The sequence below is a fragment of the Pyrus communis genome, chromosome 15 (genome assembly GCF_041283825.1).
Source record: "Pyrus communis isolate YQ-2024b chromosome 15, ASM4128382v1, whole genome shotgun sequence".
In the NCBI taxonomy this organism is placed as follows: Eukaryota; Viridiplantae; Streptophyta; class Magnoliopsida; order Rosales; family Rosaceae; genus Pyrus; species Pyrus communis.
Window position 1 is genome coordinate 36,255,051 of NC_142579.1, and position 26,907 is coordinate 36,281,957.

At 38.5% G+C, this 26,907-nt stretch overlaps 3 protein-coding genes across 3 annotated transcripts; 1 reads left to right on the forward strand and 2 right to left on the reverse strand.

Moving 5' to 3' along the window:
- The first annotated feature begins 70 nt into the window (after positions 1 to 70).
- LOC137733689 (aspartate--tRNA ligase 1, cytoplasmic) lies at positions 71 to 3,725 on the forward strand. Its single transcript, XM_068472854.2, has 10 exons — positions 71 to 805; positions 920 to 1,027; positions 1,138 to 1,251; positions 1,350 to 1,640; positions 1,737 to 1,847; positions 2,033 to 2,086; positions 2,283 to 2,362; positions 2,483 to 2,598; positions 3,051 to 3,165; positions 3,409 to 3,725. Exons 1-10 carry the CDS (start codon positions 284 to 286, stop codon positions 3,533 to 3,535), a joined length of 1,638 nt encoding a protein of 545 aa, XP_068328955.1. The 5' UTR covers positions 71 to 283; the 3' UTR covers positions 3,536 to 3,725.
- A 364-nt stretch (positions 3,726 to 4,089) lies between these two features.
- Positions 4,090 to 13,142, reverse strand: LOC137733680 (DDB1- and CUL4-associated factor homolog 1-like). The gene is made up of 14 exons (XM_068472847.2): positions 12,669 to 13,142; positions 11,582 to 11,660; positions 11,319 to 11,435; positions 11,029 to 11,207; positions 10,123 to 10,936; positions 9,943 to 10,040; positions 9,431 to 9,854; positions 8,716 to 9,318; positions 8,383 to 8,565; positions 7,805 to 8,284; positions 7,281 to 7,391; positions 6,930 to 7,048; positions 5,202 to 6,819; positions 4,090 to 5,055 (listed from the first exon to the last, which is right to left on the reverse strand). The coding sequence occupies exons 1-14, from the start codon at positions 12,950 to 12,952 to the stop codon at positions 4,360 to 4,362; spliced, it is 5,805 nt and encodes a 1,934-aa protein (XP_068328948.2). The 5' UTR covers positions 12,953 to 13,142; the 3' UTR covers positions 4,090 to 4,359.
- An 8,851-nt stretch (positions 13,143 to 21,993) lies between these two features.
- Positions 21,994 to 25,367, reverse strand: LOC137733676 (glucan endo-1,3-beta-glucosidase 5). Its single transcript, XM_068472838.2, has 2 exons — positions 24,314 to 25,367; positions 21,994 to 23,157 (listed from the first exon to the last, which is right to left on the reverse strand). The coding sequence occupies exons 1-2, from the start codon at positions 24,658 to 24,660 to the stop codon at positions 22,032 to 22,034; spliced, it is 1,473 nt and encodes a 490-aa protein (XP_068328939.2). The 5' UTR covers positions 24,661 to 25,367; the 3' UTR covers positions 21,994 to 22,031.
- Positions 25,368 to 26,907: the final 1,540 nt, after the last annotated feature.

Sequence of the window (26,907 nt, forward strand, 5' to 3'; positions counted from 1 at the left end):
GTTGACAAATTGCTCCAATTTGACATAATGGTAAGAGAATAAACAAACTTCAATCTGAAAAGAGAACACCACCATCTACGTTTTCTATTTATACCTTTTGTGCCTCCCCAAACATCAACCGTCCAGCTATCATCCAACGGTCCAAAGTAGACCACCCTTCCCACTATAAAAACCCGTACCCAGGCGGACAGGTTCAGAGCCACTCCACACTCAAAGCCCTCTGGATTTCTTCCAAACTTTTCCTTCTTTGAATTTCCACGCTCCGAATCCGAATCCGATTCCAATGTCGACACCGGAATCTCAACCCCCCGCCGACTCCGAGCCATCCAACGAAGACTCCGCCTCCGTCAGCAAAAAAGCCGCTAAAAAAGAAGCCGCCAAGCAAGAGAAGTTGCGCCGCCGCCAGGAGCAGGAAGCCCTAGCGGCCGCGGCTCGTTCCCTCTCCGTCGACGAGCAGGACCCTCTCGCTGCGAACTACGGCGACGTCCCCCTGATCGAGCTCCAATCGAAGACGGCTGAGGACGTCAGTCACTGGACCGAGGTCGGAAGCCTAACCAATGCGTTGGAGAACCGGTCCGTGCTGATACGTGGCCGGGCGCAGACGATTCGTGCCGTCGGGAAGAATATGGCGTTTGTTGTCGTCAGAGAAAGGGGGTTTACGGTGCAGTGCGTGGCGACGGTGCAGCCTGACACCGTGAGCCGCCAGATGGTGAAGTACATCGCTGGGTTGAGTAGAGAGTCGATTATCGATATTGAAGGCGTCGTGTCTGTTCCTAGTGTCGAGATTAAAGGCACCACGCAGCAGGTTTTGTAATTCTCACGATTTCTATTTTAATTTTGATTGTCTTGTGCTTACTTAAAATTTGAACGAACCGAGTAATTAAGAAGTGATTATAATTGAGATTTTGGTTTTAAATAGGTGGAGGTTCAAGTGAGGAAGTTGTATTGTGTGAGTAAGGCTGCTGTTTTACCTATTAACATTGAGGATGCTGCTAGGAGTGATGCCGAAATCGAAAAGGCTTTGCAGGTACATTTAGATGTTTTATTTTGAATTGGATTATTGAAGTTTTGTTAAGCTTTATGGGACTTTCTCTCTTAGTATGTGTATATTCATTGGGTGGTATGATGGGTTTATAGGCGGGAGAAACACTCGTTCGAGTTAATCAGGATACCCGCTTGAATAACCGAGTTCTTGATTTGCGAACACCTGCGAATCAGGGGATATTCCGCATTCAGAGTCAAGTTGGCAATGTATGTAGTCTTTCCACCATTTGCAGCTATTTATCTTTTTAAAGCTAGAGAAAATCGTTAAGAGTTTAGTTCTGTATGTCGGTTGCATTGTTGTGTAGATCTTTAGGCAGTTCTTGATATCTGAAGGCTTTTTTGAAATCCACTCGCCAAAGCTGATTGCTGGTTCAAGTGAAGGTGGAGCTGCTGTTTTTAGACTCAACTACAAGGGTCAAGATGCCTGCCTTGCCCAGTCACCTCAGCTTCACAAACAGATGGCTATCTGTGGTGACTTCGGCCGTATTTTTGAGATTGGTCCTGTCTTTAGAGCTGAGGACTCCTTTACCCATAGGCATTTGTGTGAGTTCACTGGCCTTGATGTTGAGATGGAGATCAAGAGGCACTACTTTGAGGTAGAATTAGTAATTTTTGAGGCATTTGTTTACCTTTATCGCCCTATATGACAATGGATGTTAACTTATGGTGCAATTATATGCTTGTTTGTTCAGGTCATGGATGTTGTTGGTCGCTTGTTTGTTGCGATGTTCGACTCCTTGAACAAGAACTGTGCAAAAGAGCTTGAAGCTGTAGCGAGGCAGTATCCATTCCAACCGCTAAAGGTCTCACTTCTTATTTATTTTTTGTTGTCTTAATTTTTAGATTGTGATATGTTGGGTGTTTAATGGTCAATGACACATCACCTAAACATTGCTTCTAATATCTCTATATTCTGAATTATAGAAAAAATGTTGCCACAGACAGAGAGTTTTTGGATTCTGATTATTGTCATTTCTTAATTTTGCAGTATTTGCCAGAGACTCTGTGTTTAACGTTTGAAGAAGGTGTTCAAATGCTTAAGGTATTTCCACTTGTTCTTGTTTAGCCACTGCGTTGAGTAACAAATAGTAATGCATGATTGTGGACTTTGGTAGAGTTTCTCATGCAACACATGGTCAGAGCCAGCATTAGTGAAAATCTTGAAGTTGAATCATGCATGGCATGCTTTCAATTAAATAAATTTCTTCTTTTTATTGTAAGTTTCATGTTTTCCACAGGAATCTGGGGTTGAAGTGGATCCTTATGGGGACTTAAACACCGAGAATGAGAGAAAATTGGGCCTACTAGTTCTGGAGAAGTAATTTATCTTGCTTGTTCAATGTCAGCTTATAATAAGGATAATTTTTAGTTTGTTCTCATTTTGTTGAAGTTCTGTTGTCATCATAAATGTTTGAACTGATTTTTTACTTGATTACAGGTATGGCACCGAGTTCTACATACTGCACCGCTATCCTTTGGCTGTTAGGCCATTCTACACAATGCCTTGCCACGACAATCCTGCTTACAGTAATTCGTTTGACGTTTTTATTCGAGGTACACCATCATTGTTTCTATCAATATTATTGTTGTATTTATGACCTAAATCATTTTGCTAGTTTTAGTTTTGTTTTAAATCTCAGGACTTCAGATGTTAATAATTAATAAGTAACTGGATTAATAGGATCTCATCTCAAAAAAAAGAAAAAAGGATTAATAGGATCAAGAAGACTTTTGTATGTTCAAATGACCAAGACTATGTTTAACACAGCTGTATAACTTTAGTTAATTAGAAATGTATATATGCAAATTGGATCGACATAGCGAAAAGGAAATTTAAAAGTATGCCATAGCTCTCATTTATTTGTTGATATGTTAGACAGCGTTTTCATATGTGCTAGTTATTCTCTTTATTCTAGGGGACAACATTATACATTCAGCCCTTTGGAGTGAAAATACTCCAATCATTAACTTTATGTGAATCTAAATATACATTCTTTATCCCTTAGGCGAGGAGATAATTTCTGGAGCACAGCGTGTCCATGTTCCAGATTTTTTGACTGAGCGTGCACAGGCGTGTGGAATTGATGTAAAGACAATACAAACATATATTGACGCTTTCAGGTATCCTTACCTTTTTCTCCCCGTGTTATTGTTATTATTTATTTGAAAAGTTGAGATTGAAAATGAAGAATATAACAGCTAAAACAGAGCGAATGGTTGAGATTGAATATAGACAATCTAACGGTTGTAGAAATTGAATCTTACAGCTAAAACTCCCTTAGCATTGAAGTTGAACCCTAGAATCTCTTTACAAAAAATTGCCTTCTCGGTTCTACCTGACTACGCTTATGATGATTCTTGCAGATACGGTGCACCTCCCCACGGTGGATTTGGAGTAGGGCTGGAGCGTGTTGTCATGCTTTTTTGTGGTTTGAACAACATCCGCAAAACTTCTCTGTTTCCTCGTGATCCACTTAGGCTCGCCCCTTAGAGGCGCTACTCTTTACTAATATTTCCGTAGAATATGTCGTTGATCAGTTTTACAGAATCATCTATTCTTACAACTGATGGCATATGCATGCATGCCATATAGACCAACTGTATTTTTGTTATTCGCGCGAGTCGTTTTTCTTTGGTGTTCGTATGATTCAGAGTTGAATGAATGGATTATGTTTTACATACCTTCTATCTATATTCTAATTTCCATGTGGAAAGTATAGCCATCTTTGGAATATTATCGTCTCTGCTACAACGAAAGAAACTTCGCTTACAAGATTTGAACTCAGAATCTATTCCAAGCGAACAAAATAGTAGAAACTAACTCCGCTGGACTTCACGGATCATAGGCCTTTCAAAACACCGAGTTTAGAATTCAAGGCAAAAATCTGCTCGAGAGAAACGGTGGCCAACATCGTCGTGAAGATCTCTTTGCGAATGATACATGTACAAGTTTTTTGAAATGTTACATTATTACTTATTAGTAGAAGTTTTATAAAATGTTACACAATTACTTATTTGCATTGAGATCTCTTTTCGAGTGATGCATGTTATAGTTCTTTAGAATGTTGCATTATTAGCGTAGAACATCACTGTGTGAAGATCTCTTTGCGAGTGATACATGTAGAAGTTTTTCAAAATGTTGCATTATTAGCACGAGATACCACCATGGTCCGCTGTGTTGCCCTTTCAAGACTAGCTTTCACCGACTCAAAACACTATTGACCATGGAGACTGGCCATTTTTCTCATTGGAGAATGAATCATTGGATGGAAACCCAAAGATATTAATTACACCATCTGGACAAAAAATACTACTTCAAACATCAAAACCATTGCTCACAAAATCTTCATCCCCACTGCTGTACGATTCGAACCCCTGACTATCGTCGTCCTCCTCCTCTCCGTCCGTTACAATCTCCAGCATTCCACCTCCTGCCTCAAAGTCATCCATGATGAAATCTCCGTCGTCGTCGTCATCATCGTCACTCACGCCATCATCATCATCGTCATTGCTCATATCATCCATATCACTATCATCCCCATCAAGATCCGGGCCCAGCATGGGGTCCACATCCACATCGTCGTCGTCTTCGGAATCCTCATCTTCTTCGTCACTCTCAGCGTCGTCGGGATCAGAATCATCATCGGTCGGCCTTCTGCGACCAATTTCATATACTCTAGCAGAAGCAAACATCTCATCCTGGTCATCCATTGTGATCAACCCAACAAAAGAATCAGTTGGTTCTGTTGCGAAGTCGAGGACGCAACGATCAACTGGAATAGTGGCAATGTCAAAGTAGTTAATTGCATCCACTGTGCGGAAAGCAGCAAAGAGTGGATGCTTTACACGTCGGGTGTGAACCGCTGACATTATATCGTCAAGATTTCTTCTGAGAATTGCATAAATTACATCACCACGAGCATTGAAAGTTATCGTTGTTTGGTCTAATGAAGGTACACTCCTGAGGAGTCTAAATTTCCGGAGATCCCAGACTTCGGAGTTTATAATCACCTGTTGGAAAATTACACTAATCAGAACAGAATTGATCAAGAAAGGGGAAGAATACAAGCTTGCGAAAAAAAGAAAAAAAAAGCAGACTGTTATGTTGGAAATAAGAAGAATCGGATCAAGTGAAACGGAAATGCAGTTGCACATACCTCATTGCCAGCAGGATGGAAGCCACCACCCCCATAATCCGTAAACTGATCAAAACGATGAACAGGGGTAGAAACCCGCCTGTCCCACAGGACCCCATTCCAAAGCAGCATTGTGTCTGAAGGGTTGAAATGTATTTGAGAATAAACATGTCCACGACCTGTAGAGCTAGAAGATGTATCAGACAGTTTCGATTCCAACTGGCCAGTTTGGATGTCATACAGGAGAATCTCTTTCCTAGCCGGCTCAGTTGGTAGAGCAGCAAAAATATCCCCGAAATTGCTAAATCTTGCAGCCTTGCACCCTTCAAAGGAATGCATAGGCCCTGCAGAGACTGAAGATGCCTCCCACAACCTCACATCCTGGGAGCTTGACGAAAGCACAAGTTCGGTCTCACCAGAAAGACGTGACTGAACAAGCGTTACAGGAGACTGGTGGCTTGCACAACTCTCTAGTACGTTGCTGCTATTGGAGTCAAAAATTTTGAGCTCTCCACCATGGCTGCCTACTGCGATATGAGAGGAATCACTAAGAAAAGAGATGCATGTCAAAGGGATACCTGAATCATCCCGACAAGTTCGCCATGGTCGGAATCTGCTGTAAACAAACTGACGATCCTTGCGACTACCGTGAACCCCACCATATATGTTTCTGAACTCACGTGTACCAAGCCGGGCTGTTACATTCGATGGGGCATCGAGGCTTCGTTTTGGCTCAGGACAAACATGTGGGTGTAAAAGAGAGAGTGGTGGAAGAGTGGTTATAGGTGCAGGACACTGGCGATGCTGGTGCTTCAAATACTGAACAACCACAGAGTCTAGAGTTAATCGCTCTGAGTTGCTTGGTTGAGGGTCACTCTGAAGCCCAAATTGGGAGGCGGGAGTTGCAAGGCCACTACCATACTGGTTATCATCTGGAAACTCTGATGGCAAAATAGCTGGTGTTGATCGACCATACTGATCTCTCAAGTTGGCGGTTGGGGTAGAGAATCCAACAGTATCAGTTAGTAGGCCACTCTTGCGTGCCGTAGTGGGTGTAAGACAAACGGGAGAGCGAAGTCCATGGTCACCAGCGTGAAGGCGTTTCCCAGAAGATAACAAACACCCAGGATCCTTCAGCTCAGATAATTTTCGTTTCATTGGCAAGATGATGGGTGTCTTACAATGGGACTCTGTATCAGTAGTAGGTTTTGGCAGGGATACTGATGGAGTTTCTGATGCATTTGCAGAAGCAGATAACTGTTTTGCTGCACTAACAACTTTCCTGGATGATGCGGGGTGAGAGTCATGAGACTGAGACTGATTCTTTGACAGTAGACCTAAATTAGGAGAGAACACTAGAGGTTTTTTCTTCGAATACGAGAATGCAGAATCAAATTTGAAACTTATTTCCTCATCCTTTGCAGTAAACTTTGATTTGTTTGTAAGAAACCCACTAGGGGTTCGACCAGAGGGCCACTGAAGTTGCCCTGAAGGAGCTTCTTGAGTGGCTTGCTGAACAAGAGATGAGGGGGCAGCCAAAGATGGTAAAGGCATCAACTGAGCCTCTTTAAGCAGAGAGGCAGCTGTTGCGGCCAACCCAGATGCTTGAAGGTGTTCATGTATTAACAGCAGTAGTTCCCTGAAATTTCAACCACAGTGCATGCATAGAGGGGAAAATTAATATGCAGAAAATTCAAAAGCAATGAAACTCCAACGAATAATGGAATAATAAAAGAAATTGCTCCATACTTGGAATGGTAAGTGATAGGAGTGGCAGCAGCTATAGCTGCCCTTTCTAAACGCCTCAATGTTGGCATCGCAGCATCAGTGGCAGCCAATGCGCTAGCTCGTCCCGAATTTGTCACAATCTACAACAAAAACAATATGACATGATTTTTTACTATGAACTAAAAGTTGGTGGCGCGAAGCGGAGGGGCCAAAAGAGTATGGAACAACAATATATTCTATGGATACAATGTAAAGCCATTAACATGTTCACAACCCTATATCGTTCTAAAACTGATTTTGATAGATATGCATTAAACAAACATTTACAGGCAACTTTAATTGGAACACTAGTAAAAGAATAGAAATGCTTACTGCAATGAGCTCAATCGCTGCCTGTGAAAGTTCAGCTTGCCACCTGCCTTGTTCAGTTCCATTTGTCTGGCTCCCTGAATCTCGAATTAGTTCTGATAGTTTCTTTCCAACCTAGAACATCACATTGCACTTATTAGCAAGAAAAATTGATTTATATGACATAAGGTCCTAAGTCCTAAGTTAGAACGATGACACCACAAAACCATGATTGAGAATTTGAAGACAATAACTTGATGGATACAGCAAAGAATTAACAATAACAACAACAACAAAGCCTTTTCCCACTAAGTGGGGTCGGCTATACGAATCCTAAAACGCCATTGCGCTCAGTTCTGTGTCATGTCACAGCAAAGAATTAACGATAAAAGGCATAAATATGTTTGTAGTGAACTCTAAAGTTGTAACTAGTCAGAGACAGTTATATCGGAGGTACAAGCCTAATCATGGCAAGAATGAGGATATAGTTAAAAAAAATCCTTCAATTTGAACTGGTGAAGTGACAGAAAAATTGAAAAGTCATTAACCTGGAGCTTTGTCAATATATGTGCAATAGTATCATCTCTGGCTAAACCAAGAAGGACTCGGCAAGCAAGTGCACGGAGACAGTCCAGTGCTGCAGGAGGAAAATATATGCGTGGTTGGAGGAGATGCAGAAGAACCTTTATACCATTGTTGGCGCGAACAGACTCCCTTGCTTGGCGATAGCCTTGCTCTAATTGTGCAGCCATGCCTGCACAACCTGCCCCAACTCCTAAAGATATTCGGCGATCCCCCACCAATCCTGAAGTTGCAGTGGCAGCAGGAGCTTGAGCGCTGCTACTATTGGACTGTGTACCAGGGGCCGCCGCACTGCCTCGGTCAGCTACAGCTGATTCCCCACAAGGACCACTAGAGGGTTGGGCAGAAACCGACTGCTGTCCTTGTGCAAGTAAAGGTGCTTTATAACTGATTGATGGTGGAGGACAGACGAGATTGACCAACACATTAAGTGCCGGTTGAATGATCTGGAAAGATACAAATCAATAATAAGATTAAATGTATTGATATAAGAAAAGGAAGATGGCCATCAAGATAAGAAATGAAGTCATAAGCAGCTCTTTACCTCAGGGTCCACATAGCTACCACCAACGCTTGCTGCATCCAAAATGACAGCTATACCAACACGATTATTGCTTAATGTAGAATTCACGATCAACTTGCGGCTGCTAGGGACCAATGTAACAATATGTAGAACACCCAATGCATATTGAAGTAAATCATGTAAATAACGTTCAATGGGTGGAGCCTGCAGAAAGCAAAATCAGGTATAAACAGAGATGGGATAAAGTGAAAAGGCAAGAGGGCATATTGGAAGTTCATGTTGCAAGGGTGGGGAATTCAATAAAACCTTGACCTGAATCAAGCGAGAGAGATTGAGATCCTAAACATATTATACCTGGCATAACTCCAACATAGTAATATGTCCATTAGAACCCAAAAACTTATCGACTGCAGACCAACGAGTTCTCACAAATGCAGGACCCAGCTTTCGGTCCTTCTGTAGCTGCAGAAATATTGCATCCATAGCTTCATTACTGATGTCAAGTGGCTTGTAAGCAGCCCTTACACTTGGAAGATTCCGAGCTCCACTTCGAGTGTTCTTATTTGGACGAATAGAATCCACAAGCATAATAAGATGTGCTCTGAAGTACTGGCGCAAAGCAACACAAGCATGGTAAGCTATTTGTTTCTCTGATGAAGTCAGTACTTCTGCAGGTGACCTGTCATTCCGTAGTGTTCCTGAACTAGGGAGCCCTAATGCCCCAGAATTTACTCCAGATCTTACAGATGCAGCATCATTTAAAAGGCCCAGTAATTTCTGTAATCCATCCTGAGCATCAAAAGCATCAAGAACTGCCCTGAAAACAAATGCAGCAGCAAAAAATAAGGCTGCATTTTTCCTGGCTTGATCCTGTGAGCACTCAAGAAGTTGAAGAGCTAATTCAACCACCTGGTAAACCACATCTGAAGGAAGAGCACAAACACGCTCCATAATTCCCTAAAAAAATTTAATTGGTCATAAAAAAAAATGAACAGAGTAGATGGATATAGTCACCCAAGTAAATGAGAGATTAGACCTTTTAACTGCTAAACTTCAGCTATGTCATTACCTGGAGAGAGCCGATGGTAAATAGGCATGAAGAAAGACCAAAGAAGGTTTGAGCAACCCTAGGAACAGCAAGCAGTTTCTGCATGCCACCCCTATCCACAAACAAGGCAGCAAATTTACGATGAGCAGCCAAAGCACAGATGAGCTTCATTACATCAGGCAAAAGCATCGCAATTTTTGAAGGCTCTCTATGTCTAGAATTTCGTTGCAGCAGTGCAAGACATACATCCACCCCCTTTTCATGCAGTACAGGTCCAAGAACTTCGACATATTCTCCTAGAGTCTCAAGACATTGAATACAGTATTTTTCTCTCAGCTGTGCAAGGGACTCAGCATCCAGGATGAAGTATTCTTCGGCATCTACATGATTTTCTGGTTCTGTGCAGCTTGAAGTCATTGATTCGGCATTGATGCCACTAGAGCTCCTGCCAATCATAGAAAATATTATTACCCAGACAAAAAGAAGGATATTGTAGAACATACAGTAGATGCTGCTCTCACAGAGGTACCTACCTTGAAACTTCAACTGAATTAGCAGCATCAATGACAGTAGACGCTGCTCTTGAAGCAGCCAAAACTGCAGCTTCTTCATTATTTGTAGTTCTGAATTCCTGCATAATTAAGTGGCAAACAACTAAGAAGTGAAAAAAGAGATAAAATGGTTACAGACAGTGAGAGTAACATCTTTAGTACCTCTAAAGCAGCACTTTTGACAACTTCAGCAGCAGCATCACCAGCAGCTTTAATTGCTTCTACAGGTGCATTAGCTGCTCTAGCTTCAGCTTCTGCAGATCTCACTGCTTTAATAACTAGATCAGAGATATCTTTACATCCAACTCTGCAGTCCTGGAAACAGTCATCATTATCCGCCCTTTCCAGAAAGACAACATCCGCACACTTCCTAGAGTCTGGTATTTTTTTCAAATCAGAATTTTTTAGCGAACTCCTATCTCTAGGGCTCCTCCCATGTCCCAACCTACTACCAGATCCTGGAGAGGTCAAGAGCTGTTGATCCTCTAGAGGTCCTTCATTGGTCCTTCCCTTCCCTCTAGATCTTGTCCATCCACGGTTGGGTCTGCGCCTTGAGGAGTCATCTCTCCCATTTTCATCAAGATCTCCAGATTTCATCTTTCCATCAGCATCATTGATCTCAACGTCTTCAGCCAATCCATCAGGTGGTTTTACACCATCAACCCATTGTTCTTCACCAAACGTTTGCCTACTGATACTCCTGACATGATCCCCTTCAACAATCCGGTCATCTAAACATTTCTCATCTGTTATCCGTGGACCATCAAAATGATTTGGTTCCAAAACCTGCCGAGCCCTACCCCGACCTTCATCTCTACCTCTTATGCAAATCGCACCCAAGGTATTTTTGCTCTCTGTTAAATGAGTAACATCCTTCTGAGAAATACTCGTCTCCCCCAAAACACGCATGCGAAGATAACGCATAAGTTTGGCTGACAGCCCAGATGTCAACACATCTTCTACTACTGAACCGCCACTGGTTCCAATAAAAATTAAGATATGTCAACCAAACTAGTGAACAAGAATAAAATGAGGATGTGAAAATAAAAATATACAGCAAGAACATACCCAGCCAAACATACAGCAAGAAGTCCAGTAGAATAGGTCTTCAGCATTTCAAAATCTGAAACCTCCTTTCCCCCCAAATCATGCTTCCAATTCTGGTATTCAACCGACGAGATTGAAGTCTCATCCATCACCCAATCTTTTATTCTCTCCAAAACAGCGTCTTCAAAAACATGAGGATACTGTATCACATTTAGGCTTGTCAGATTGATAATAAGCCATATTATTTATTTTTTTAGAAAAAGCTAAGATTAAATGGAAATCAATCATTACAAAGAAAAAAGGGGTCTTACACTCCAGGTTAATGAACAGGTTAAAAGCAGCCTTCCAGCAGCTGCTTGCACAGCAACGGAGTATCTTGCATCTGACAGGTACTTTGAAGATATTAATTCAAAGAAATCATCATGATCCTGGAAAAGAGAGAAAAATTAGGACAAAAAGCTTCTTTTTTTTTTTTTTTTTTTTCCAAACAAGATACAATCCGCTCATATGAATATATTTAGCAACCATCCTGAAAAGATAAAAATTAAAGTAATAACATGCCAAAACTAGTTACCCGGACTAAGGTCCCTAGCCGTCCAATGTTATGTGAAGTATGACCATTGCTGGATGAATGACCATTCTCTTCCATGTATCTGTGTTAAATGAATTTTTTAACTCAATAATTAAGATTCAAAAAGAAATAAAAAAAATACACCATGTATGCTGTACATATTAGAAATATAGAGTTGTGCAATGACCAAAACAGTGAAAAGTCACCAAATGGGGCGTATATAACCAGCCAGAGCATCCTAAGTAAACGAGAACAATCAAAATTACCACCAACATAATACTAGAACAACCATTTTTTTTCAATGAAAAATCAATATTCTTTTCACTTTTCAGGTCTCAAACTTGATTCCTTTCTGCATGAGTACATATGCATAACCTACTAACATCAAATCAACCCAAAGATTTAGATAACTATTAATGGTTACCACCATTCTTAAAAAGTCCACATCGAACCACTCAATCACACCCCAGTGTAACATCCCAAGTGTACAGTTCACAGTCCAGTGACCTTAATTCAAATGTCTTTCCTTTGCTGAGAATAAAATTCCAAATCACCAGGAAAAGTTTGACTCATCACCTTCGCATCCCAAAGACAGTTTCCTCAACTCACCCACCATTTTGTACTTTAAAAAAACCCTAACCTCTAGATACAATTACAATGCTATCCCATGCCGTGCTTAAACCCTGACTTCGACTACAGCAATTCAAAGTACAACCGTCAAGAAAAGTCTTCAAACAACGCTTATATCCTACCACCCGCAGGCCATGCATTACTATGTAAAGCTGTAGAAGTATTGCTTACTAAGAGATGAAACCTCCACTAAGTAATTAACAGTCGGAGGAATAACATTCTGAAAATTCACATTGTTCACCAATTTCAACAAAACAATAAGCACATATATAATCACACTCAATGCCTATAAAACCCACAGCCTACAAGCTAATCTAAACGTCTTAAATTGCGATTTTATCGTCATTAACTCGAAAGCAAAAGCCCAATGTTTACAGGAAAGAATAAGAACAAGAAAATGCAAATGATGGCACAGAGCAAAGCATTAGGCATCAATTAGCATAATCCAAACGGTTCTAACCGAGATTCTTGGGTTTCAAGAAGCGAGGCGAGGGCGTGAAGAACAGTAGGATTAGGGTTATCAGGCGCGGCAGTGATCTTGTCCATAAGCTTCTGAGCCTTGGCAGCCAATTCGTCGTATTCATTCTTAACCTCCTCCTCTTCCTCCTCATCTTCTTCCTCCTCGCCTCCCTGAGATTGCGATTCTGGCGCTGCCGGCGGTGGAGGCGGAGCTGGAGGCCCGGCTTCGCCTTCCTCCCCTTGGACTTGCCCTAAGTTCTGCTGCTCGTCCATGGCCGCCTCCATATCAAATGACAGAGAGACTATCTAGAGAGAGAAGGGATTACCAATTGGAAATTGAATTTATTATTTTTGCGTGTATGATTTATGTACGTTATTATGTTTTTTGAAATTGGAGTTTCTCAGGGTTTGTGTTATTTATAATTTGGAGTTTGAAGAGCGAGAGAGGAGAGAGGAGAGAGGAAAATGATAGAAGAAGCAGCGCCGTGATTATTCGGTTTTTATAGGGGACAGAGAAGAACAGTGAGAAAGAAAGGTGGAGTCGGAAAGTTCCGGAAAGTGCCCGACCCGATTATTTGGAGCCCTACCCTACCGGCGTTTGTGCGAGAAACTTTACTTGTGGGCTTTTCTTTCCGGAGGATATTTCATTCTTTATTATTATTTTCTAACATAAATTGGAGAAAACTTTACCACATCACTAAAGGCCATGGTTTTTTTTTTTTTTTTTGAGTTTTAACGAAAAATCACGGTACTGTTTATTTTAATGAAAAATCACATTTTTACAACTAAAAGTCAATCCTGGTACTATTCACTTTGCCATTTATTTTGTCCTTATCATTAAAACTCAAAGTTTTCAAACATTTTTCATTAGTTTTCCTCTTTTTTTTCGAGAATTGTTATTAGCATTTCAAAATTTTCATTATACACTCTTCATAAGTGTATTTTTCTTTCTAATTATGAAAAGTTTGGAGTGACAAATGAGATTTTTGGAGTGCTAATAACAATTCATTTTTTTTTTATAAATATTTATGGCATGTCTATTAATCTGAAAATTTATTTAATGTTCTAAATATGAGAACGTAAGAGAAGAAAAATACGCTTGAGTGCTAACAACTCTTTACAAATTGTTTGTCTGGACAAAATATTTTTAATAATTATTATTAGTATTCCAACAATTCAACTGCATACTTTAAATTCTCTATATTTTAAAACAAAGGGAAATTTTATTTGAATCCATTTAACATCTTTCTAAATTCAATTTATTCTCTACACTCATATTATTTTTAATTAAAGAACTAATATATCTTTAAATCCAAATTTATTACCTAAACTACCCTCCCAAATCCAATTCAAAATGTAAAGTTATGTTTACACCCATTTAAAAAATAAATTCTCAAATTGAATAGTTTTGTTTTGAAAGATACTCGAAATTTAAAAAACATTATGGGTCCTTTGTCCTCCTCCCACCGTGATCTCCTCAACTAACTGGTCACAATTCCAATCCATTTCCAAATTCTTCAATTGTTTTTCGTGGTAAGTGTCAATATATCTAACAAAGCCTTGAGTTTAAAACAACGATACTTTTTGTATATATAATAGTGACTAGTAAGGCTGTTGTTATTAACATTGGAGAAAAAATAGTTGTTTAAAACTAACATTCATCTTCACAGGTTACAGTTTTTGTAATTTATACTCGTATTTTTCTAATCAAAACCTTGAGTTTTGAATATACTTGAATCTTATGGGGGTTAAAGTTTTTGTGAGCACATTCAAGTACAATAGCTGTTATTTTGGGCCATAAACCAAATTGTTTTGTTTGCAGTCTAATTGATGTGGAGATCTCCTTTAAACAAAGATTAAAGAACTTATATTCATAGAAAGGGTTTCATATATATCCCAGAATTTTGGTGTGTGCAACAATTTTGTAATATTTTCACTTCAGCAGTGTAAAAACTTTAAACTATGAGCACTCTGGGATTGATGAAAAAACAATTGAAAATCAAATACTCATCTTCTAACTCTAAAAAAAAATTGGAACCAAACGAACAAAAAAAATTCCATAAGTCGAGTCATAACTTAGTTGGAGGATTGATCAAAACTTTATCACCATCTATCGATAAAAAAAAACTTGTTTTTTCTCTACAAGTGCTTATAGGGTTTTAGCCGGAATGAACGTAGGATAAATAAGGAGATCAATGATAGAGTTTAATTATAGGGTGTGGGTTTATTGATAAATTTAAGTTTTATTATTAATTTCATATTGTACTTGATGGTAATTATGCAATAGGGTAAAAAAGACAATTAATATTTAAAATGAGTGCTACTAGACCCACCCCAATGTCTTATTTATACACCCACATTATAATCCCACCCACCACAAAATGTTAAAAACTTGAAATGTTATCTTCCCACCAACTATTATTCCTAGAATAACCTGTATATTGAAATTCTTTTTATTTTTATTTTTATTGAGTAAAACAAAATCTACAAATACACGATTCAATTGATCAAGATGCACAACGAGGATCTCATTTATACAATACATTTTACACAATTCCCCGCGTCTTCTCCATCCTCCAGCATGCCACCCACCTCGAGAACACCGTGTTCCACTTCATCTGCGCCTCCCACAATAATCGGTACGTGGATTGTGGATAGACAAGCCTTTATCCTAGTTTTCAAGGCTGTTTGCTGGTACTAACAACAAAAACAAATAGATCAAATTAAAATGGCCAAAGGTATTGGGGACTTTATTTTTTGAAGATTTAGAGAGGTGGGTTGTTCTAGAAGATAGGGAAGAACTGTCAACCTAGAGAGCAGGGGTTTTTCGTTTCTTTGGTCTTAGATGTCATTTTACAAGAGAATAAATTTGGTATTAAATTTTTTATTAAAAGGTGGGTGGGGAAATAAGACCGTGTGGTGGGTTTATCACCATTATTTAAAATTTAAGTTGGGTGTAGAAATATGTTACATGAGTTTAAATAAAATTTTTCTAAAACAAATATGCTTTTAGAGGAGTGCATAATTTAGAGTTTTGTACTGTCAATAATAATTTTTTTTTTTTTTTGGTGAAAAAAAAATTTTAATTAATTTAGATAAGAAGAAGAGATGAGTTAAATAAAAATAAAATAAATAAATAAAGAAGAGAGAGATGAGTAGAACGGAAAGGGTGACAACAGAAAAGGGTTGATTTGTAGACGCAATATTTCAGTCAAAAGAAGCCCAATATCTACCGTGGGTTCGATTCTGAATGCCATGAGGCATGGGCTGCGAAAAACGCAGCGTTTTGGTGAGAGCAAACCCCACGTCCACCAGAAGACATCAGTCCAGCGTTGTAATTAAAGAGAGAGATAACATTTGTTAGAGATAAGAGCGAAACGAGTGCAATGTATCATATTGTTTATTTTCAAAATTATAACAAAAAAAGATCACAGGTAAATAGAGGGAGGAAGAGATATTAGTATTATTGCTTTCACTATTTTCTTTTCTGTGTATTGTGATCATACACAAACTACTCGTTATATAAAATCATATCCGGAAAGAATTATAAAAGTGAAATGGATATATTTTGAAAAACATCATATAACAACAATGTTACTATTCTTAAGTCTTCCTCAATTTTCATTTTTGACTAAAACATATGGGCATTTAATCCCAATTTCCCACAACTTTTACAACAAGAGTCTTTCTTCAGAAAAATAAAACCACAACTAGCAGAGAGACATTCAAACATGAAATTCAAAACATTCGAAATTTGGAATTGGATATATATATATATATATATATATATATAAAGCTCTAAAAAATTCGAAATTCCAAAGCAAAGTTCTAAACATAAAAGTCAGGTAAAATGCTACAATGTCAAAGTTAAGACAATAAGAAATAAGTACGTAGTTATATTTGCAAATCATATAACGGGTCATCAAATAAAAAATAATCACGTTAATTAATATTTAAATATAATCTAATCATCAACAAACATATCATATAATTTACAAAATATAATTGAAATAGAGAGTTTTCCGCTTCCGGCGACGCTGTTTGAGAGCATCAAGCTGCATTTCCCAGTTCTCATCGACAATGTCACCATCATTATATATCCGACCTACAATTTTGTCGTGGTGGTGAAAGTGACAATAGAAGAAGGTTCAATTCTAATTCTGAATGCCACGAACCATTAAACGCATCGTTTAGTAGATGCAAAATTGCAAATTTACAAGTGCGAACAAGCCTCCCCTCACCAGGAGACATCACCTTGTTCTTCTTCAGAATACCACAAACCAGAATACCACAAACCAGGCAGAGAAAGAAACATTCAAATTCAACGCGAAACAATATCAGCCACTCTTCAGTTTTGCTGCAACAACGTAGGCCAATTCAACGTGCAAGCGTGCGCGAACGAGGCCAAGCTACGGAACTGAACCAAGCAAACTACGATTATTTGCCAGTTGCTACAATATACAAGGAGAAGAGATTTCACTAGCAGAAAAACAGTTAAACGAACTGATGAGGATACAAGTATCAAGAATAATGCGGACTTCCAATACTTTTTATGACGTTAAACAAATACCGAAACACGAATTTAAGGAAGCTACTACTCCATGACTTTGATTGGATTCGAAAAGTGTCTGAACTGCACTCGAGTTACAAAAACTACCATAGAGAAGTGCAGAAAACAAGTCAGGTAAGGTAAACCACAGCAAGTTTAGTCATAAGCTTTTACATCCGAATACTAGAGCACGAAGCATGGCTAGGCTAGTCAGTGTAGTCACTCACTCTACACCTCCCTCCCTGCAAAGATTGGTAAAGTTAGCCGAAAACAACAAGAAGCAACTGATCAGCATATCAGACACGAGAGAGTTCAGTAAGATAGCGTTGATAATCTTCCAAACTCCGAAAGCAGTTTGACTCGGCTCTCCATCAAAGTTCGGAATATTGGATCCATCAAGAACAGCAAGCGTTTTCTTCAACTCCTTGCACTCATTCAAGGTCCGGTCGCTCTCCTTAATACTAAGGATATAGTAGACTCCGTTTACTGCTAAGGACCAGCCAACTGCGCATAGGAACATATAATAGCCGAGGAAGAACCAACAGTCGGAGCATCTCAAACCTTGGCCGCCATTGATGATCCAGAGAAAACGTCCATACAAGGCAAAGAAAAGGATGAGAAGTTCTCTGCCGGCTGATTTTAGATAGCCGATTCTCTTTTGCTGATCTGCAATTGTAGCTTCCGTTTTCCGTATTTTGTTCCTCAGCTTTTCCTTCTCCACCTCAACAACAGCATCTCTTCCCTTGGTTTGCAGCCATAGATTCTCCTACAATGCAAGAAATTAATTGACTTACAATATGTCAAACAAATTAACTCATGGACATTTTTCAACACTTCTTGCTATCTAAACACTTCATCAACATCATACAAGTAGCACAAAATTTGGTTAACATCGATCTGTCTGTCGGAACAAAATCAAAATGCAGACTTAAACTAGTATTTTCCATCTAAATACAGGAATTTCAAATGTCGAATCAGGTAATTCAGACACACCCTTGAATTACTATGCACACCCAACACTGAACATAATTTCATTTAACCACCCCCCGAAAAAAAAGAAATATAATTTTGTTTCCAAGTAGATTTGACAATCAAAACCCAAGTAGATTTGCACAAGACCGAACAAAGAAATTTGTTTTCTTCGATACTTTTTCTCACAACCCAAGCAAAGGCAAACAAAATAAGAAACAAATACAAAGAAAAAAAAGGGAAATTGAATCCAACCGCATTTTTTACCGAATCGAAAAACAAAAAATCATAATAAACTTGAAAGAAATAAAGATAGTCAGCCACAGCTGAAATGCCAAAAGAAGAACAATAAATAAACCCCAACAAATACAGAACGTCCAAGTTTTGCAACCCAAAGCGAAACTTGAAAAACCAACATTACCTTTTCTTTTCTTATGCTATGTTGATAACTTGAGGTCTGTAATAAGAAGGAAACAGCATTAACACTTGACTAAAAATTATTGGAAAAATATCACAAATTTGAAATCTTTCGTAACCAATAAATACCTTGAGTAGGGTTTTGTGGTGTGGAAATGGAGAAAGTTGGAGCCTTTCAGAGAGAGAGAGAGAGTGTCTGAGATATTTTGAAGGGGATGGAGAGACATGGGCAAAATTTCACCAAAATAGGGGCTCTTATTCTTCAGACTTTCACCCTGCCATGCATGCTAACCTCCTACTCTTTCCATTTGTAGCTGTATTTTACTTGAAATGCCATAAATACCCTTAATGCGTCTATTTGAATATGTGAGTGTTATTACATTCACTCAAGTTCGAATAAACTTTCTCGTAAATTAGATTAGTTTAAAATTTTGATATTTGTTTATCTAAGTCTAGAAATCCTCATGACAATTGAGTAAGAAGTGACGTAAAAAAATTTGAATAAATGTTACATGAAATTTGCGCAATCTTAGAGCATAACATGAATCAATTATGGATTCGGAAAGCATATATTGGTAGATTAGTTGCTCGTTCCATTGCATCCAAGTTTGAATCTCCTCCTCGGAAATTAAAGTAGTTCTAATTATGATTTTGTCCCCTCCTTTTGTCTTTCTAATTTTTTTTTGTCAAAAGATAAATTTGTTAGATTAAAGAGCCGGCAGGATTTGAACCCATGTCGTGGTGCAAAGACGACATTCATTTTCACCATTATGATAGAGGACTACTTGCTGGTGAGTAAAGAATTTGGGTTTTTGGGTAAAGAATTTGAGGCCCGTGACAAGTGTCAACCCAATTTATAAATTAGGTTCAAATACAAAAGTTACGTTACCGCCACCCAGCCCAGTTCCCGCGCCGTCGTCCCCAAATTCCACCAATGTTCTAATTTCCAGCGAACCCTAAACCATTAAACGCCACGTTCCGACGTAGACAAATTCTGTAACAATGGAAAAGCTGTCACCTTCTGCCCTACCACAATGATGAAAAAGAGTTAAAATTCTTGTATGACAACGTAGGTTTAAACTTTATCGATAACTAATCTAATATCTAATATGATAAAATCTATTGTTTGAGAAAAAAACTGTCACCTTCTTCTTCGTCAGTTGACCACAAAGCTTGGACAGAGTAAGCAGAGAACTATAAACTCTTCAGTCATCACAAATTCTCCACATTTCTCAAATTTTACATCCCAATTTTCTAACAAAAACCGAAACACCAGGGACCAAGATTTCCCGAAGAAAAAAATTGATTGCAGAAGATGATCTTATACATATCAATATAAGGATCAAGGTCAGAGAACTCTAGGGCTCAACTTCGATGGCTCATCTAGGGCCCTTAAATTCTCAGAGCCGGTCCTGAGTCCCATATCCAAGAATGGTGCAATCAATATCGGGACAAGGAGGGGTGACAATTGGATTGGATGCAACAAAATTCAAACTACAACACAAATGCAATAACAAGTAAATAAACTAGTCGAAATTAAGCTTTGACATCCAAATGTACTGAAAGTGAAATATGAACCTCCATGGCTTAGTTACTCTTCAGTTTCCTCTGCACACATCGGCAAGGTTACCCGAAAACGCCTCCAAGAAAAGGATGAACGTGGCAAGAATGCAAGAGGCTACACAGAGCAGAGCCATAATTCCCGAGACGATGTGACACTGATGTCCATCATCAAAGTCCTGGACCCTTGATGATCCCTTAAGAACAGCAAGCCTACCCTCCAAGTCTCTGGGTTCTCTCCAGCGCCGGTCACACTTCATAACGCTTTGGATATAGTAGCGTCCGCTGAGAAACAGTTGAAGCCAACCAAGAGCACATGAGACCAGATAGCACCCAAGGAAGAGAAAGTAGTCGGAGCATCTCCAAACTCTGTTGCCGGTCACGGTCCAAGTAAATTGCACTTGGAAGGCAAGGCAGAGGATGACATGTTTCACCCAAGTTGACAGTCCAGAACTGCTTCGCTTTTGGTGTTTTGAAATCTTATATTCTGCTTTCTGTATTTTCTTCATCAGCTTCTCCTTCTCCTTCTCCATCAGAACGATATCATTTCCTTGGCTTCCAGCCACACCTTTTCCTAATTTGCAACAATATGTAAAACACATTAACTCACGGATCAAAAAAGTTAATACTTTCTAAGGGATTTTTTTTTTTTTCAAATATTTTTAACACTTCATCAACATCATATGAGTAGCACAAAATTTCTTCAAAACATCGATTGATTTGTCAGAACAAAATTAAAATGCAGACTTTCGGTACTTTCTAATACATCCATAGCTCTTCCAAATCCTAAAACAACATTAATATTTGGAATATGACTTAAGTGTATTTGGCCTTATGTTTGAGTTCAAATTGGTTTAGAAAAGTCTAAAGATGTAAGTCAGCCAGTAAGTGTATATTGTCGTGATATACAAACATTATTAATAATTGGTTGATTTTGTTTGATGGATAATAAACCATTTATGATCAAATTGCATGTAAAAATGTTGTAGTTACTAATTTGAGTTTGATCGTAGAGATAACAAAGTGACTTTGGGTTTATGTGAGAAATTTTTTTTTTTTTTTTTTTGAATAGATTAAGGCTATCTTTTGATACATAATCTATCATTAAGTTGTACGATATCTTATTATTTATGCTCAAGTGGGTGAACAAATGTTCGTGAGCACAAGTCTAAGAGTATATAGCATGGTGGTGGGTCCAAAGTTTCCGGAGACCGAGGGCGAAGTCTCAAATGATGCCCATTAACGACAGATTAGTTGACAAATTTCCTCTACAAACTAATTAATTTCATTCACAATAAACTAGAAACCAAGAAATTGAATCCAACCGCATTTTACCGATTCGAAAAAGAAAAACAATGAATAAACCCCAACAAATTCAGAAAGTGCAAGTTTTTCAACACAAAACGAACTTAAGACATCTCACTTATAAGTGAAAAGGAATATCATAGATCGTAATACTAAGTAATAATAAACTCATTTGAATATGAGTGTTAATACATGGTGGTACTATCAACACAATCATTTTTACTTTTTAGAAATCCTTTCTTAATTTTTGTTTTTTTTATCTTTTTCGATTCATTCAATCTGACGACTGAAAATAAAAAAAAAATGTAACGAAAAGTAAGATGAAATGTATGGATAGCACCATCCTATTATATTCACCCACTAATCGTATTTTCCCGCTTACTGTACAAATTAAAGAACCAGTTTATGGCTACAAAACAAGAAGTTTTTTTCAGTGTCGCTAATTTATGATTTATCACATGTGAATCATCTATTAAATTTATGGTATTTGAAACACGTGATAAGTATTTATTGGACAGTAACGTCATTACACCAATAATATACAATAAATACCTCCCAAAAAAATCACAGAATTGTATACAGGAACATAAACACAAACACCATTCCTAAACAACTAGGCTTTTCAAGAGAGCCAGCTCCGGCGTTCTCACTAGACGAAGAAGATGCTCGGATCATGATCCTAAATTTGCAGTTTCCAGTAGATGGATCACCCGTGGCGACAGTCGAAAGGTTTGGAAACTTGCAGGCAGTGTCCAGCTGATTATTTATTTGATAGTAACTGTTAAATGCATACGAAATGTTTCCGCGAGCATCCAAATCTCCACATGAAGTTCCATATCCGAGACTGGTGCAATCAGCATTTGAACATGCATAGCTCACGCTTAGAGCCACTTCTGGATCATCAAGACTCGCTGACGGCGACATGACGCACCATTTCTTTTCCAGATATTGTACGCCACTTGCTGCTACTAATCCATTCGAGCCTGTAGTGCCTAGACTGAGCTGATACTTAGGTGTTCCGTCCCAGTAAAACAGCCCCCAATGGCGTTCAAAGTTACCTGGCTGAATGCTCTTGGCATCTTCATCGATGAGGCTAAATAAGTAGGCGTCCACAGGGCCGGCTCTCATTGGAGTCCCTGCGTTATTCTTGATATGGGACATAAACCCTTGGTTGAACCGTTGCGCATTCTGTACATTTGCATTCAGGTCCCCATCTGTAGGCCAACCGATCTCTCCAACAATTATGGACAAGTTTCCAAATCCGTTTTTCTGTAACGCCCATACAAGGGTGTCATGGTTTGCATCAAACACATTGCTGTAGATTCTTCCATTATCGTTAATAGGACTCGAGTATCCATTGAAGAAGGCGTAATCAGCTGGAAAATTGGCATCATTATAGAGGCTTATGAAGGGATATATATTGACAGTGAATGCAGCACCGTTGTCGCTCAGGAACTTGACAATTTCCAACATGAGATCCCTGGTGTCTGGTCGAAAGTCTCCATTAGAAGGTAGGTCTGAGCCACCACTGTCGTAGACGTCAGCGTTGATAGGAATCGTGACCTTAACCTGATTGCTCACACCGGCTTTTATGAGAGCTGACTGGATATTCTGAAGGGCAGGAAATATTGTTGGAAGAAAAGTTCCATTGTATGTTGACAACAATGGTTCATTCCCCACTGCAGCATACCTTGCAGAGTATGTATGAAACAGGTAAGATCTCGAGAGAGAAATTAGATGTAAATACTACATTCAGTTAGAACTGGAAAATATGATTTGATAAAAAACAGTAACTAAGAAAGGAAAATGTTTGCCTCCCACCTTCCGAAACAGTTTTTTCTGATCATGAAATTCCGCTAATATTATTCTTCAGTTCAAGACAGCTAATAGAAATAAAAAAAACAAAAGAACGATAACAACGATTTAACGCTGCAGGCATTGTTAGTCAAATTTCTTGAGCGGTGCTTCCTTCCTGCAGCACGACAATACTTCGTGAGATGGATATGGATTTCTACTTGACAAGTCGACTAGCTAGAAGGAAAGGATCCTTGATAATGGAGTACTATAATGCTGCAGGGCATATCTACAATGCAATATCCACCTAATGATAAAACCGATTTTCAAATAAAAAAACGACCAAGGATTTCTGAAACAAACGTAAATGAAGGCAGAAGCATGAAGCATTATCATCCGCGATTAAAAAACTTTCAATAGTAATAACCTTGGAACAACAGTAAATACAGCGGAATGTGTGATTCGGTAGAGAGTTGTTCCAACTAGCTACGGCAAAGAGATATATCAGATCTCTAAAAGGAAGGGATTCTCTGTGGATGGTCAATGAGAAGCTCCTAAACAGGTGAGTTGAAAACCAGAGAACGGTGACTCTAGCATTGCAGAATACTCTTCAACTAAATAGAAGTCTTTACGTTTCTACCTGTTGGTCATGACACTGAAGAGCACGAGATGAAAGTGAACCGAACCACATTACCGGAAATCCAAACTCAAACACCGAGGACAGGTCAGGCAAGGTTCTAATGAGAGGATGACTAATAGTACACACACAGTTCTAGCTTCCCATATCGTATTTCGATCACGAAGACTGAATTAGATAGCGGCTGATCAAGAATTTGATTTCCTAGAAGTAAAAAGATCACACACATATTTCCCTAATGGATCCATTTGTATACAGGCAAAAACCAAGGAAATTATCTTGTAAGCATACACAAACTAAGATTCAGGTACTAGCCCAAAAAGGAAACTACATGCCGTTTTTATAGGATTCCAATTGAAACAAAACCCAAATCTAAAAATATGAACAGAGGTAAAAGCGGAGAGAGACAATTTACCTGATATCTACACCATTGGATACATGTGAGGAGACATTCTTGGAAACCCAATTCTCAGCTGCCTGCATACTGTTAGACAAAGAATACAGCATCTCATTGGGGATCCCAACCATGACCTGAATCCCAGACTTGCTCAGAGCATTCAGAATACCCGAATCGGCATCGAAAAGCTTGACCTTTTGGATCCCGTTGTCCTTCAACATCTTCACAACAGTCGCTGGTGGGAGAGGGTGTGTTAACTGTGTCCCCCAGTTCGCTCCAATCCCAACCACTAACCCCACCAGCAGATTGAAGAACAATAAGGCAACACTTAGGCCTGTAAAGCCCACACCTTTCAGCAACCCCATCAAAACCCTTCACCAAAAAACTTGGAATTTGAGCTTGGAAGCAGAGTGAGTGGATTTAAAGAGATGGGTTTGAATCTTTGGAGCTAAAGTTTGCAACTTTGAGCTTCTGAAGCTTCAAATTTTTGAAAAACCCAGTTCAAAACTTGAAAGAAAAATATTGTTCCTACAAGCAAAAAAAAATTTCAAAACATGGAAATGATTAATTGAAGTAAAAAGGCAAACTTCCTAATCTATGCACCAAAGTTGAAGTGTGACAACGACAAGAACACCAGAAGAAGAAAGCAAAGCATAAAGGGTCAGACCCAGAAGAGGAAATTAAGGCTAAAAACTGAAGATTTTTCAATGGGAAGAATACAGGATTTTTTGGATTTTGGATTTCTTAGAAACAAAGGCAGAGCAAACAAAGAGGGGGAGAACAATTGAAGAATGTTTTCTTTATGTCTGGGTGAGCGTCCAACTTGATTGATTGGAGGATTATAAAAATGCATTCTGAATTAAATAATGATAATGATGATGAGAATAATTAAAGCAGTCTTGAATCTGTGTGCTTTTTAAAGGAAGAGTTTCAGCTTTCACTTCCATGGCAGTTATGGTGGTGGTCACCCATCTGTGACAAACGACTGCCAGTGTTCAAGTGATCATGTGTTAAGTTCACTCAGCACAATGGCTGAGCTGTCAGCAAATTGAGAAGAAACCCCATACATTTGGGACTCATCGGTATCGTTTGGTATGCAGATAGGACGGGACGGAACGGGATGGGACGGGACGGAACGGAACGGAACGGAGCGGGAGCAAAGATGCCCTCGGATGGAAACAAGGAGGAAGAAGAAGGAGACGGAGAGGTTATAATTTTGTGTTCCATGGATGTGGAACGAGTCGTTCCAGGGGGGTGAGATGGAACGAAAATTCATCCAAAACTAGTCCCGTGGAACAGCTCGTTCCACCCGTTTTAGGTGCACCAAACGTGGGACGGAACGCCTTGTCCCACTTTGTTCCATCCCATCTCATGTACCAAACAGTACCATCGTGTTAGTATTTCAAACTAATTATACATTATCACACATATATTTCGTTCTATTTTACTTCTATTTTTATTTCCTAATTAAGAGAGAGATCACATGTCAAACACGTTCTTAAGATCACAATACTTAAAATTCTCGACATCTATACATAACAATGTATAAGTTTTAAATTATTGACATTTTAAATGTAGATAAATTATCGACATAAAGGAAATTGTGACGAACACAATTTTCTTTAAGTTGGCGAATAGCAAGATGAGGAATTTTCTTGCATAAGATGAAAAGGAATAGAGTGCATGACAAGAAAATACCCATACTTTTCTCTAAATTTATTATGGACACTGCTACAAGGATTAACCTTTTCCTTCGACTTTTCTGTCGGAGCCAATGTAAAAACAACATTTGCTACATCTTATGAAGATTGATCAAAACCATGGTTTTTGTTCAAAAGTTTATAACCATTGTTAAAACTTAATACAATAATAACCAATCAATGCAAGGTGCTTTATTATATTGAACAACAATTCTGTATGAGTTGTAACTCGTAGCTGAATTATAAGGTGATTGTAACTCAAGTGATTCCAAAAGTTTATAAATGCATTGAAGTCTGAGCTAGAAGAATAATTTATATGATACGAATACACTGTAATGTGACGTTTTGTGTCAATGAAATAAGGACATTTAGACAAAAAAATTACATATATATCTATATTTGATTAGTATAAGACGTCACTATACCAGTGTACCTGTTCAATGTAAATTCTCCTCGTTAGTTGAATTGAATTTTTCCCTCCTCCTATATGACTTGTATGAATAGGAATTCATCATGCAAGTAAACCCAAGGCTTACGGTTTCTATTATAATAGTCGATTATATACTAAAAAGTTAAGTGGAGGGCTTTAGAGCTTGATTGTGTTTATCATTTGTATTATCTTTTACTAAAACATACGACATTGCGTTTTGAAATCTTGACCAAAATATGAATTCTGCTTCTGCCAATTATGGAATGCATTGTTTGTGCTACTTTTTTTTCCTTTTTTCCTTCTTTTTTTTTTTTTTTTTTTTGTTTTTGTTTTTGTATTTCATTTGTTTAACATTTTCGGCATCCCACATTCGCACGTTTGCCAATTATGGAATGCATTGTTTGTGCTACTTTTTTTTCCTTTTTTCCTTCTTTTTTTTTCCCTTTTTTTTATTATTTTTTTTATTTTTTGTTTTGTTTTTG